Source organism: Papilio machaon, chromosome 29 (assembly GCF_912999745.1).
Source record: "Papilio machaon chromosome 29, ilPapMach1.1, whole genome shotgun sequence".
Lineage (NCBI taxonomy): Eukaryota > Metazoa > Arthropoda > Insecta > Lepidoptera > Papilionidae > Papilio > Papilio machaon.
Window position 1 is genome coordinate 2,565,627 of NC_060014.1, and position 15,221 is coordinate 2,580,847.

The 15,221-nt window shown below is 32.9% G+C and overlaps 1 protein-coding gene across 1 annotated transcript; it reads right to left on the bottom strand.

Annotated features, from left to right (window-relative positions):
- Positions 1-2,707: 2,707 nt before the first annotated feature.
- On the bottom strand, positions 2,708-14,812 carry LOC106712585. The gene is made up of 14 exons (XM_045685210.1): positions 14,540-14,812; positions 14,076-14,177; positions 13,205-13,329; positions 12,540-12,673; positions 11,223-11,347; positions 10,440-10,546; positions 9,750-9,872; positions 8,795-9,051; positions 8,353-8,449; positions 5,813-5,880; positions 5,516-5,531; positions 5,003-5,122; positions 4,162-4,279; positions 2,708-3,741 (listed from the first exon to the last, which is right to left on the bottom strand). The coding sequence occupies exons 1-14, from the start codon at positions 14,702-14,704 to the stop codon at positions 2,848-2,850; spliced, it is 2,451 nt and encodes an 816-aa protein (XP_045541166.1). The 5' UTR covers positions 14,705-14,812; the 3' UTR covers positions 2,708-2,847.
- Between the last annotated feature and the right edge of the window lie 409 nt (positions 14,813-15,221).

Sequence of the window (15,221 nt, forward strand, 5' to 3'; positions counted from 1 at the left end):
TATGTAATTTGGGATAGAAAAAAAAAACAAAAAAAAATTATTATTTTCACTTTATTTTGTAATTATTCTTAATATTTGATACTTATTAATTAATCTAGGTGTAAATGATAATAAATGACAAAAAAAATATATATAATATTGTAAAAAATCCGTAAAAAAATGTGATCTCAGGTATTTTTTCAATAGCATAACACGAATCGAATCATTGAAAAAACTGTAAGAAAAAAAAAAAAGATTTTTGTCTTTGCATGTGTCTGTGTTGTGTGTAAATTTTAATGTAAAATGTATGTATGGAACAGTCTGCATTTCGGCTTTTAAGCCACATTTGTGTATGAGACAAAGATACCTACAGTGCATTTTTGTCGTACGTGTCGTTATATTTGCTAATATCACCCAATACAAAGATTTGTGGCGAGTTTGTGGTAGTTTTTTTGTTTTAAAAAAATATCTATGTGACGCGTGAAGGTTTTAATGTTAGAACTTGTATGAGAAATGTCTATGATAAGCATGTTAGTGTAGAAAACGAGTTGATGGATTGTTAAAATAGCCAAAAAGTTGTTTGGCTGAAAAGAAGTTTACTTTTGCCTCCAGTGGATGAAAAAAAAACAAACTGTCAAATCGTTTCGCAACAGTTTGGCGGTATCGGTGAAAATGAATCGAAATTGTATTTTTAAAATAATGTAAAAGAATTATTGTTTCAATTTTAGGCGAAGTTATTTATTGATGTGACATATTGCACGCCACGTTGTTTTATTTTGTGAATTTATATTGTGAACACCAATAATTGTGATGAAAAAATAATGAAAGAAATATTGTCTCGAAACGAGAATAAACAGTTGCGATTCTATTTTGTTGTTTCTTTTTCTTATATCAAAAGAAAACTTCATCAAAATCATCGTGAGAAAAAACAAAGGTAAGATTTATTAAATAAAACAATTTTAACAATAAAGTTAACTTTAATTTCATAACTACGTAATTGCAGTAACAAGATTATCTGACCCGATGAGAGGCGATGTTATCGCAGGTTGTCGTAATAAAGACAAAAATCTTCTATATATATAAAAGAAAGTCGCGTTAGTTACACTATTTATAACTCAAGAACGGCTGAATCGATTTTACTGAAAATTGGTGGGCAGGTAGCTTAGAACCAGGAAACGGACATAGGATAATTTTTACCCCGTTTTTCATTTTTTATTCCGCGCGGACGGAGTCGCGGGTAAAAACTAGTAATATATAAAACAGCTACAGTACGACACGACAAGGATGTTGTGACACGTTTTTGATATTGCCTTGGCTAGCGAAATATAATTTAGTTTGTATACCCACCGGGTCAGATAACTTTAACGGTCTTTAATACATTCTATTCTGAAATAAATTCATATCAGTTGAATATTTACTAGAAGTAGGAAAAATTATTTTTACTATTCGATTTCCTTTTGAAATTCAACATGCAACATCTCTAGACATTTATTAAAGTTTCTACTGCGCAACAAAAACATTGCATTCCGGGGTTTTTATGTAAATTGGAGGAAAAAGTACATTATGTATTTTTAAACAATACAAAATGTCATTTCCATAAATTTGATGCAAAAATGGCATTATCCCATTTCAATTGCCAAAATATATTAAACTAGCGACCCGCCCCGGCTTCGCACGGGTGCAATGCAAAATATACCTACTACAGAATAAATGCACAATTTATTTAAGGTACTTAAATGGATAAGGATTAATGCTGTATTGTTTAAAATCACTTCGTAAAAGAATAAAAATGGTTATGCTGGGTTATCCCTAAGAGATAGACATATACCATCGCGGACTTTTTTGTTGAACTTTTTAAGGTGAACAATACTGTAGTACATTATTTTGGTCTATCTCGTAGGGTTCAGCCAGCGTTTGCAATATAAGCGCAAAAAAACGTGCTTATTTACGACATCACATTAGAAAACTTTAAATTTATCAGTGTTTCTCTACTATATTATGCATTTATTATACATACAAACCTTTCTTAAGAATCACTCTATCTATTAAAAAAAACCGCGTCAAAATCCGTTGCGTAGTTTTAAAGATCTAAGCATACATACGGACATACAGCGAAAGCGACTTTGTTTTATACTATGTATTGATTATAAAAAATCCTAACCTAACATTATTATAACCTTAACTATAGCAATGTATTCGAAAAAAATATAACAAAAAAAAAAAACCGTTTGAAAAAAACAAAAATATTAAAGCATCCACTTAACTTATATAGAAACGGTTAAAACACTCACGTATATATATCCGGTGTCGGCACCGACTAGTTTCGAGCCCTTCGGGGGACCTTCATCAGGGTGAGTGGGACTGGTATTATTTCGCGGACGCGGCCCCAAGGTCACTGATAGGCTCGAAACTAGTCGGTGACGACACCGGATATATATACGTGAGTGTTTTAGACGTTTCTATATAAGTTAATGATAATATCTCAGGAAAGTTTGAATAATTTAGCAGCCATTTAATATATAGTTTATTGAAAATAACACAAAAAATAGAGTCCTAAATATAAATACAAATTACAGATATTTAAAAAAAACTTCCTCATTTCAATCCAAAGTATATTTTACTAATATTATAAATGTGAATGTCTAGAATCTAGATGTATGTATGTTTGAAGATATCTCCGGAACAGATCTTGATGAAATTTATCACAGATGTAGAACATATAGGTTACTTTTATGTTTTTTTTTTAATTGCACGCGGACAGTGTTGCGGGCTTTAGCTAGTATATTATAAATAAGCAGTTGTCCGCAACTTTAATATGACACTTGTATATTTATAAGCTTTCATTTGGAATAAGTTTTTCTTATTACTTTATGAAGTTTTCTTGTCATTTTTAGATTTAAAGAAGTCATACAAAGAAGTTTGAATTAATTTATCTGTGGTTTTTTCATTTCTTACATTTTTCCTTTTTATTGGTTGTATTTCTTCTTTTGGCTTTTCTAAATTTTGTCGCATCTTTTCTGGAGAGAATTTCAATAAATATTGTTTTAATTTCTTCGTCTTTTGTATTTTCTTTCTTCTAGATGATTCTGTTATTTTCAATTTTAATTGTTCACATTTCCATCGTATCTTAACTTTTATATCTTTATTTTTAATTGACAATTTCGTATTATGTTTTCTTATCTTTTTATTTTTTTTCTTTAAAGATTTCATATTAGAACATTCGATTTCTATTTCTTTGTTTATTTTTCTTTTTTTTCTTTTAATGACAGTTTCTTTGATTGGCAACTTTCTTTTGACAGCTGATTTTATTTCATTATTTTTGACATTTCTATTATTGATACATTTTTTATCTTTTTCCACTTCATTTAAATAATGATCTTTAAAACTTTCAATATCTATATTATGTATATTTGTATGTAATTCTTCTTTGTTGGGATCAAATTTGAAAGCACATTTTATTTTCTCCATACAATTTATTTCTGAATCTTTTCTATTAATATTTTCCGGTGTATTTTCTTCGCTTTTAAAAACCTCTATTTTAACAGTTTGATCGTTTTCTGATATTTCCATAGTGGAATCTTTTTGTATATGTATTGGTCTCAGTTTTTTAGGTGTTGTGAATATGTTTTCAGAGTTATCTTTTATCTTTTCTATATTATCTTTTGTGTCTGGTTCTTCTGTGATTTGTTTTTCTATATTTATCGTTGGATTTTCATTGACAATATCAAATCCTTTAAAACTTGCTTCAAATGAATCTTCTTTCTGTAAAATATTAGAATTATTAGTAGTTGTCCGCGTGTTACGATTTTTAACTAGATTTTATCTGCGATTTCGCCCGGAATTTTAAAAAATCTAGTAATAAAAATAGCCTATGTCACTCAGTGATAATGTAGCTTTCTAATGGTGAAAGAATTTTTTAATTCAGTTCAGTAGTTTTTTAGTTTATTTGTTACATATACAAACTACATCATTTCCTCTTTCATTTTTTAACATACCAATTTTTTTATTTATTTTTTTAAAATCTCATTGTAATTTGAATTTAATGCTAAAAAAAAACCATCACAAGTCTGTCAGTTAATTTGTGTTTTTTTTTTCAATGATAAACTATGATAAAGTCAATGTCTTTGTACATGTTTCGACAATTGAAACTAAAAATATAAAACATATTAATTATATTATTACCTTAATATTATCATTTTCTATTTCATCACATTTCTTAGGTGATTTCCATTCTTTGATACATTCTATGGATTTAATTTTATCTTTCTTCAAATCTTCTAGAACATTCTCCAATAAGTCACTGAGAAAAAAAACATGGTTTTAGTTTATGTTAAAGAGCATAAATACTATTACGGAACAAAATCTTACTAATATTATAAACTAGCTTTTACCCGCGACTCCGTCCGCGCGGAATAAAAAAAATGTACACAAGATAAAAAAAGTTCCTATGTCTGTTTCCTGGTTCTAAGCTACCTGCCCACCAATTTTCAGCTAAATCAGTTCGACCGATCTTGAGTTATAAATAGTGTAACTAACACGACTTTCTGACTATATATATAGATGTGAATGTTTAGATGTATGTATGTTTGAAGATATCTCCGGAACAGTTCAACAGATCTTGATGAAATTTGTCACAGATGTAGAACATAGTCTGGAAGAAGACATACTAGTTTTCACCCGCGACTCTATCTGTGTGGAATTAAAAAAAAACTTAATAAGTATCCTATGTGTTCTTCCAGACTATGTTCTACATCTGTGACAAATTTCATCAAGATCTGTTGAACTGTTCCGGAGATATCTTCAAACATACATACATCTAAACATTCACATCTATATATATAGTCAGAAAGTGGTGTTAGTTACACTATTTATAACTTAAGATAGGTCGAACTGATTTAGCTGAAAATTGATGGGGAGGTAGCTTAGAACTAGGAGACGGACATAGGAACTTTTTTATCTTGTGTGCAGTTTTTTTATTCCGCGCGGACGGAGTCGCGGGTAAAAGCTAGTAAGATATAATTACTTGATAATTTTCTTCTTAACAATCAATGGTTTCGGTTTTTTAAATTTCACCGACATTATATCTATAATTTTTTTTAAATCCAATTCGACATTTTCATTGTCACTGATTCTTTCACACAAACTGTTCTCAAATAATTTCAATGGCGATATCAAATTATTATCAATCACATTTAATATATTAGTTTGTATATAATTTCTTCTTTTAGGTGATTTTAAATTTAAATCCATACGAGATATTTTAATATCTTCTTTTATATCTGAAAAAAAAAATTACACATATAATTATAGTTTTTATTGATTCCTTACAATTTAAAAGATTTACATAGAATACTTATGAAGCATTTTTTTCCTTTTTTTGTCTTCATTTTTCTTTTTTTTTTTCATCATCATCAACCTGCCTTTATCCCTATATAAGGTAGGCACAGTATATACTCCTCCATACATTTCTATCAGCTGTCATATCTGAATTTACCCCCTTCTTATGTATATCCTCTTTCACATAATCCATACATACATTCTTTGGTCTTCCTCTAATTACATATATACCTTGTTATAATTCAGTCATAGATCAGAATATGATAAATATTTATTATTTTACATCTTATATATAAAAGAAAGTCGTGTTAGTTACAGAAACGGACATAGGAACTTTTTTATCTTGTGTTTTTTTTTATTCCGCGCAGACGGAGTCGCGGGTAAAAGCTAGTTTATAACTAAAAATAAGAGTATACTTATCATTGTTCTTATCTATGACCATAGAGTTATAAAGAAATTAATAAATTTCGTAACAAAATAAAAAAAATAGACAAACCATTTTGTTTTTCATCTATCTTATTTGTATCTATATGTTTGAAATCCAAATTATTTGAACTTGATGCACTGAAAATAAAAAAATAATTAAAAAAAATTAATAAATCATATATCTTTATTGACCGACTACGAATATATATGGTTCCTATGTATAATGACCTAAGTAACAAATTGATAATTTTTACTTTTTTATGTTAAAATCTACCTCTTAGTTTAGTTAACAACATGCACTAAACATAAATCTAATATATAAAATTCTCGTGTCACAGTTTTCGTTCCCGTACTCCTCCGAAACGACCTGACCGATTCTCATGAAATTTTGTGAGCATATTCAGTAGGTCTGAGAATCGGACAACATCTATTTTTCATACACCCCCCCCCATTTAGTTTTTTTTTTAATTGCGCGCGGACGGAGTCGCGGGCGACAGCTAGTACACATTTATAAGTGTAAATGTTTTTTTTTTCTGAAATAAAACAGTCTATTTTCCTATATGTTTGAAACTTTGTAAGCGTCTCCTGTAAAGTTGTCAATTTGTACATTGACCTGGTGTATATTTTGCCTGTGACCAGGATCTAGATTCACTCCGGACAACACAACACTCTAAAGAAACCCAACAACTTGATGTCGGTGATCTCTGGGTGTGTTCTCGGTGATTGACATTAACCTTTATTCATAGGAGACATTTATTTATGACCATAGCCTTCATGACGTCATAAAATAAACGTCATACTAATTTCGACATAATTCACGATAAGGTTACGAAGGCGATTGTCACAAAAATATGAAAACTTTATAACACTGTCTTTGAAAACAATAGTTATTTTTTTAAAGCAAAGAGTCCTATATCTATACATATTTTTATTAGTATCAATGCTTCATTAGTAAGTAGTGAATAACTTATATAGAAACGGCTAAAACACTCACGTATATATATCCGGTGTCGGCACCGACTAGTTTCGAGCCCTACGGGGGCTCTTCATCAGGGTGAGTGGGATTGGTATTATTTCGCGGACGCGGCCCGTCGCTCACTGCGCGCCTGCGCTCTTAGGGCGCGTCTTGAGGGGGCGGGGGGCGCGGGGTGCGCCGGCGTCGTTGACGAGGTTGATACCAAAGCAGTGTTGGTGTTGTTATTAGCGTTTCCGGGGGCACAAAATGTACTGATTATATCCACAATATCGTCTTCAGCACTGTTGATGTTGTGTCGCGCCGCGTTCATTAAGACGGGTTCCCATGTACGCGGCAGAGCCCACCCCTTGTCTCTGTTGAAATTAGGTCGACGACCTATTTCAATAGCCTCCCGAAGCTTCCGAGACACGAAGTTCCTCTCACGGGCCAGCACTTTAACTTTGTCGAACCTAATATAATGCGAGGTTCCGGAGTTAAGTGCGTGATCCGCAACCGCCGAGGTGTTGCCGTCTAATTTACGCATACTGCGGATATGCTCAGAGAGTCTCGACTTTATATTGCGCCCCGTTTCGCCGACGTAACTTTTACCACAGTCGCACGGGATCTCGTAGACACCAGGACTATCCAGGGGATCCCGGTCCTTTGGAGATCGCAGAAGTTGTTTGATCTGTGTCATTGGGCGGAAAATTGTCCTGATGCTGAACCTACGGCGTAACAGGTGTCCAATTTTGTCCGTAACCCCTCGCATAAATGGTAAATAGACCGGGACCCGCTCTGCAACCTGAGGCCGTGGTTTGCTGGTCGTGTTCGCTATTCGGTAACTCTGATGAAGAGCCCCCGTAGGGCTCGAAACTAGTCGGTGACGACACCGGATATATATACGTGAGTGTTTTAGCCGTTTCTATATAAGTTAGTGATAATGTCTCACGAAAGTTTGAATAATTTAAGTAGTGAATGTTAGTAATTTAATTGGAGAGGTTAATCAGTCTGTCAAGATAGTCAATCAGTTGGAAAAGTTAATCAGTCTGTCAGGAAAGTTAGTCAGTCTGTCAGTCAGGAAAGGAAGTCAATCAGTCTGTCAGTAAGGATAGTTAGTTAATCAGTTGGGGAAGTTAATCAGTCAGTCAAGAAAGTTAAGTAATCAGTTGTGGAAGTTAATCAGACAGTCAGTCAGTAAGGAAAGTTAGTCAGTCTGTCAGTCAGGAAAGGAAGTCAATCAGTTGGAGTAGTTAATCAGTCTGTCAGTAAGGATAGTTAATCAGTTGGGGAAGTTAATCAGTCAATTAGTCAAGAAAGTTAGTCAATCATTTGGGTAATTTAATCAGTCTGTCTGCCAGTAAGGATAGTTAGTTAATCAGTTGAGGAAGATAGTCAGTCAGTCAAAAAAGTTAGTCAATATATTGGGTAATTTAATCAGTCTGTCAGTAAGGAAAGCTAGTCAATCAGCTGAGGAAGTTAGCCAGTCGGTTGGGGAAGTAAGTCAATCAGTTGGGAAAGTTTCAGTTGGGGAAGTTAGTCAGTCGGTTGGTGAATTAAGTCAATCAGTTGGGAAAGTTAGTCAGTGGAATAAGTCAGTATATTTAATCGGTCTTTTATATTATTCAATATTAAACATGTAATTTGGTCATATCTACCTGTTATATATCTGTTTAGTTCGTCTCAGTGACATACGACAAGGCATCACGGGGCCGCGTCTGACTATTTGGGGTGCGGTTTCCTCCCCCACTACAACTGGAAAAAATAAAAAAAATAATGAATTTATCATATCCTTACCCAAAAAAATAAGATAAAAATATGTATTCTAGGATTATTTGAAAAAATCTAGTCTAACTATTTATCTAGGGGTTACCTATCTTTAAAATTATTCCCTTAGTTCAGTACTTTAAGTAGGTAAAAGAGTGGAAGGTGGAAAAGTATTAGACGGTAGACGGAAACATCCTTTTTCTGTGTGTCCCCTCCACCGTCGATTAAAGGTAACGCATATGCAATTGCGGATATCTATAAGTCGCTTCGCTATTTATGCGAATTTAAAAGACCGCTAACGCACCTTATGATATAAAAAAATCATTAACTTACCTTTTTCAATATTAGCAGCGAGAGAATCGATATCTTTAGGCGCGGCAGGAGCGCATGTAATACAAACATATCTGACGTTCCTTCCGTTATTGCAGTTACTGCAAATTTTGCAATTACTGCAACTTTTGCAATTACTGCAATTTTCGCAATTACTGCAACATTTGCAATTGCTGCAATTTTTGTTATTTTCTGTTTGCATGCATTTCTCATGCATACCACTACTGCCGCATAATATGCATAACTTTATGTCCCAAGATCTGTAATTATATAAAGATATAATTATTTACAGAAACCAGTCAATAATTCATTAAAAAAATAACCGTATCGACTATTCTATGACTTCAGGAATATTTAATTACTTCAAAATAGTTAAAGCTAGTTAAAAAATGTGTATCTTTAAGAAAATGGTCAAACGCTGATTTGTACAGTCAGGGAATTCCGCGGTGTTCCATTTACAGAAAAAATGCAACAAACTTCGCCCCTTCTTACAAAATAACCAATTAGGCAGCATTATGTTGCGCAAACGATGGTATAATTGTAAAAAGCGATTCGTACAGACAAATTTAAAAGCGTCCTAATTTGGGTATTGTTTCCGCATCGTCTCAATGCTTACGAAACGTCCAAACGAATGTCGCTTTTAAGTCGAAATACCGTCAGATTCATTAATAGTACATTATAAAAAAGGGTAAGTCAATTTACTAAAATTATTAATGCTAATGTTTAGATGGATGTTTGTTTGAATGTATCTCCGGAATGGATCAACGGATCTTGATGAAATTTGTCACAGATGTAGAAAATAGTCTATAATCTATAACACATAGACTACTTATTACTTATTTTTTTAATTCTGCGCGGACGAGTCGCGATCGACAGCTAATTTAAAATATGATAGATTATAATCAATTAACAAATAATAAAAAATGGCAACAGTTTGGTTAAATTTAGTCAGACTTACCCATTATCATTGTCAGAATCGTGTTCTCTGCCCAAAGGACATCGACAATCGAGCGCACAACAACTGATACTTCTCTCGTACATCTCCGAGAACGCGTTTTGTTCTAACTCCCACGACGCGTCTCTGTTATATACCAGTAAATCTTACTAATATTATAAATGCGAATGTTTAAATGGATGGATGGATGTTTGTTTGAATGTATCTCCAAAACGATTCAATGGATCTTGATGAAATTTAGTATAGGTGTAGAACATAGTCTGAAAGAACACAGGCTACTTTTAAAGTATGCTATATGTTAAAAAGTTCAAGATCCATTGCTTACTTTTAATAGACAAGGGAAGGGTACATGAAAAAGGATGTATACCAATCTAATATTATAAAAATTCAAAAGTTTAAGTAGGTATCTCCGGAACGGTTCAACAGATCTTGATGAAATTTGGTACAGGTGTAGACATAATCTGGAAGAACACATAAGATACTTATTAGGTTTTCTTTTTAATTCCGGGCAGACGGAGTCGCGGGCAAAAGCTAATGTATTTTATTATATGGAAATGGTGAAAAGATGAAGAGAACTGAAATTTTGTCGGCACAAACACTCATCAACGTAATTGTTATAGTGAAAGGTGAAATTTTTGAAATCGGTAGTTTTTTTTTAATTTATATACAAGTGTGACAATGTAAAGTGCATACCTATCGGGAACATAGTATCCTTGTGTCATAACAGCGTCTAGGAATATCTCTTTGTCGTTACAAAGAGGACATTTCAAGTAATGCATCCCAGCACTTAATGCCATGCGCTGTTGATAGAATTGTCTATTAAATCTTACTAATACGAGTATTATAAATAAGACTGTTTAGGTGGACGGATGTTTGTTTGAATGTATCTCCAGAAAGGCTGCATGGATCTCTATGAAATTTAGTATACTTGTAGAATAAGTCTGGAAGAACACATAGACTACTTAATAAGTTTTTTTTAAATTCCGCGCGGACGGAGGCACGGGATATAGTTAGTAATATTGTAAATGCTAATGTTGAGAATTTTACATGGACGGATGTTTGTTAGAAGATATATCTGGAACGACTCAAAGGATATCAATGAAATTTGGCGCAGATGTAGATTAAGTTTGGAAGAACACATAGGCTACTTATTAGGTTTTTCTTTAATTGCGCCTGGACGGAGTCGCGAGATACAGCTTGTTTTAAATATAAATACAGTCAAAACCGTTTATAGCGACATCGTTTAGAACAACATACCGGTTAAATTGACCAAAATCAAAGGTCCTGGCTGAATGTTATTACATATCTTTCCTATTAATACCTGTCACCGGTTGTTACAACTATCGGTTTTTACGACTCAATATGAGTAGTCCCTTCGATGTCGTTATAACAGATTTTGACTGTATAAACAAATAAATATACATGGTGATTCATTCTTTTTCTTCCAAAAAACATTAAATTAGTAAACATATATACCTGCAAACAATTCCTATGAAACCACGCATCTCTCGCACAACATGGCGGCCAGAATGTGTTTATAGATGGACTGGCTTCTACTGGCTCGTAACATATTACACATACAATATCTATTACTTGTCTATCTGAAAATTAAATATATAATCATCATCAACCTGTCCTTATCCCTATGGAGGGTTGGCACAGTATATACTCCTCCATACATCTCTATCAGCTGACATATCTGAATTTACCCCCTTCTTACGTATATCCTCTTTCACACAATCCATCCATACTTTCTTTGGACTTTCTCTACCTTCACAGCCATCATTCAATCTTTATTCAAAAGTTAAATTTCCAATCCAACATGGATTTCTGATACGAAGAGAGAGGCACTGCTATCGCAGTTAGTTCTGTCAGAAAATATGTAAAACCTACTAAGACATAAAAAAAAAACAAAGATGTTGTGACGCTTTCTTGATATCAGATCTATATGACTTATGGGGAGAAAATCTGAAAGCTTTGAGTAGGTGGCGCCAGCTCTTAGAGTGGGCTATCATCTGTTAAAGTATTTTTACGTCATTTTAGCGATTTCAAACAAATATCTTTTTCATGTTTTGTTATAAATAATTTATGAACTATGTTTCAAAATTATTTATTTTTAATTTATTGAGTGTAATTTAGAGGAAGTGTAAATAGTACTTTGTACATAAAATAAAGTGTTTTTTGTATATCTGTGATATATTTAGTGTTATAGTTAATTATGCTGACATCTATTGTAAGCAAAAGTTAGTTTTTCTCCCTATTGTTTACTACTGTCTCTAATTTGTCTTGTTGAAAGAAACAAGACAATTTTTCCGAAAGTTGAACACTGCGAAGCGCTCTGACTGTACATGGGGGTGGAAATGCAGAGATGAAATTCCCTCTCTAAACAATCAAAAAATATCAATAGAAGTTTAAACTACTCTGAAATAATAAGATGCCTACAATCCTAAATAGCTAACTCAAAAACTAACTGTCCGTTTATCATTAAAAAATTGAATCATATGTGGAAAAGCTTCTTTGGAATAAAAATTAGCCTGCGGCAACATAAGAATTCAGTTAGGATATATTTTTGTTTGCATCCATTTTCTATCTATGTATTCAGCCTAGTAACGCCCACTGCTGGGCATAGGCCTCTCATAAATATCGCCACAATGATCCGTCCTGTGCAACCCACATCCAGGATATTCCCGCAACCTTGATCAGATCATCATTCCATCTTGCAATCTTAATCCATTATATTACAGAATCACAAATAAATAAATTTGGTTAAAGTTTGGTTATATGTGTACTTACCATTTGAATTAATATCAACTATTTCTGTCTCTTCCAAAACCTTGTATTTTCTCTGTGCTGACGTCCTTTCTTTAACTTTGGTCATTATTTCTTTATTAATTTTTTGTCTTGGTGCATGCAATTGACAAAAAGACCTGTAGAATACTCATTAATTAGCAGAATAAGGTGTCATGACTAATCACATGATGGTTTTTTTAACCAACTTTTAGACCGACAATTCCACTTTGGTGAAATAAATAGAGGTATAGGTCTACCCCTCAAACCTACACCCAAAATCACACGTGTGTATTTAGTTTAATAGAATACTGAGATTTGCAAAATATTAACTGACTAATATTATAAATGCAAATGTTTAGATTTAGATGTATGTTTGTTTAAAGACATCTCCGGAACAGCTCAATGGATCTTGATAAAATTTGTCCCAGATGTAGAACATAGTCTTATAACATATTTTTTAGCGGACATAGTCGCGGGTGATAGATAGTTAATTAATAAATAAAATTTTCGTCAATTTATTTTCAGAAAATAAATATATGTGATAATTTTAAAGGTCCCTCGTTGTGACCTTCATTCTTCCACCTCTTCCGAGCATCGTCTAATTGATGTACAATCCCTTATATAAGTCTTAATTTCTCTCTTTCATGTGACAGTTTATAATAACTTACTTATAATTCCCATAAAATAGTGATACAGCATCTTTCTCTCTTCCGCAGGGTAAGTGGAACTGTTTCCTGCATTGTGTCACAGAACAACCGAGAGTGGCTCCCTCTTTACCACAGTAAGAACATTTCTGTAATAAAAAATAGTTTGATAATAATTAATGGTGAAGTGGTTAACCTCCGGATTTAGGACCTACAAGTTGATGTTCAATCCCTGCCTTGTAACATGTTAAATTTTCGAATATAAGGCAAACCGGCCACCAATATTCCCAGAAATAGCAAAGCAACCCTTGCCATTAGTTGCAGTGGATGTACAAAAAGAGAATATATCTCTTCCCCTGTCAAATCCACTTCCACAATTGAAATAGAACTAAAATTAAGTCTCTATCGTGCAAAATGGATATTTATTACACATTGTTACGGTGAAGGAAAACATTACGATGCAAAGAAGTATGTGTAAAGTGAAGCAATTGGCTATTAACGACTATAGTTGAGGAAGCCTTAACATTGGGTAGTCTCTGAACTCCTCAGTATGTGTACATGTGTACGTACATATATGAACCAATGATGACATTAAGAAATAGCTTAAACAAAATCTTTTGTATATTACAGTAGCAAATAGGGTTGTCAGGTCTCCAAACCTACTAACCAGACAAACCAGCCAGTTTGGCTGGACATTTGGGTAGAAAGGTAGGACACCCTGTATTATTTAGAATTTTGTCTCAGTATTAATAGGTACACTCTTGTTTGGGAAATGTAAAAAGCCTAACAAAAGCCGGACAACTGTTTATTTTGGCCGGACACGCAAACAAAAAGCCTACCTATGTCCGGCTTTATCTGCATGCCTGGCAATGCTATTAGCAAATATGGCACTTACATGTTTTTTACTTCTCTCAATTTCTGCTACAATATCAGGATATAAGAAGCCAAATAGTCCTTCATTGTCTTTACCCTTTTGTATCAAACAGCAAGATAGTAGCTAAAAAATTAAACATACAGTTAATATTATTATCACAAAACTGCCATAACCCTGAGGTTTAGGTAGAGACCAATAACTTCTGGATCACTTCTGATACACCACTCTCGCTTCTTCTACATTCATCCATCCACACATACATGTACATCGGTTTCGTGCACTCTTAATACTGTTCCTCTTGAGTGTTTCATCAATCTAGACTGTATAAGTCCGTTTGAGAAGACCCCGACAACACTGTCACTCACTTTCGCGACATAAATTAACTTTAATGTTTTTTTATGCATACTGTAGGTCAAAAGTACATACACGTTTATTTATAAACAATAATGAACTTAACGGAATGTTAACGATAAATTAATACTTACAACACAGAAATAATGACAGTAAATATCACCGATTGAGTACAATTTGCCATAAATAGTTTCATCGTCAATATTTCGATTGCAAAATGAACAAGAACCAATATCAGCAGTGACTAATTTAGCTAAGAGTAAATGTTTTTTAGTTTTGCCTCCCTTTTTGCAAGACATGATAATTGATTATTACAAGATTACGACTAAAATGTACTATAAATAACTATTTCAATATAAAATACAAAGATCGTAAACAAATTCATCACGAAAACACAATTAATTAAATCAAATGGTACAGTACAAAAGTACAAAACATAAAATATTCTTGTCAAAATAACATAACTATGGCGGGAATGCAAACCATAAACGTCAATGACATTTAATTTCCGTTCTGAAATATGAAAATTTTGTATAAAAATTATTTATTTCATTCAATGTTAGTTTTTAACGAATGAATACGTAAATGTAACAAAACACCTGAAATTTTCTTAATTTCATTTGCTTTATTGGAATCAATAGACAAGATACAACATTTTTGAAACATCCATCAAAGTCAGCTTTTATCAATCGAAGATCATTTCCTTTGTTACAAGAGCAGTTAAAGCGTGGTTTGGCATTGAACCTACGCCTAAAGTGTTAATAAGCCTTAATGCAAGTCCTATAACAGTGTATAACACTTTTTTGCTACTTATTA

Excerpts from the sequence above, each read along its gene's own strand:
- LOC106712585 (XM_045685210.1), bottom strand. The coding sequence starts at position 14,704 with ATGTCTTGCAAAAAGGGAGGCAAAACTAAAAAACATTTACTCTTAGCT. Across the intron at positions 11,348-12,539 it reads AGTTGATATTAATTCAAATG|ATAGACAAGTAATAGATATT; the intron begins GTAAGTACACAT and ends TTTAATTTTCAG. Across the intron at positions 5,881-8,352 it reads ACTAAACAGATATATAACAG|TGCATCAAGTTCAAATAATT; the intron begins GTAGATATGACC and ends TTTTATTTTCAG.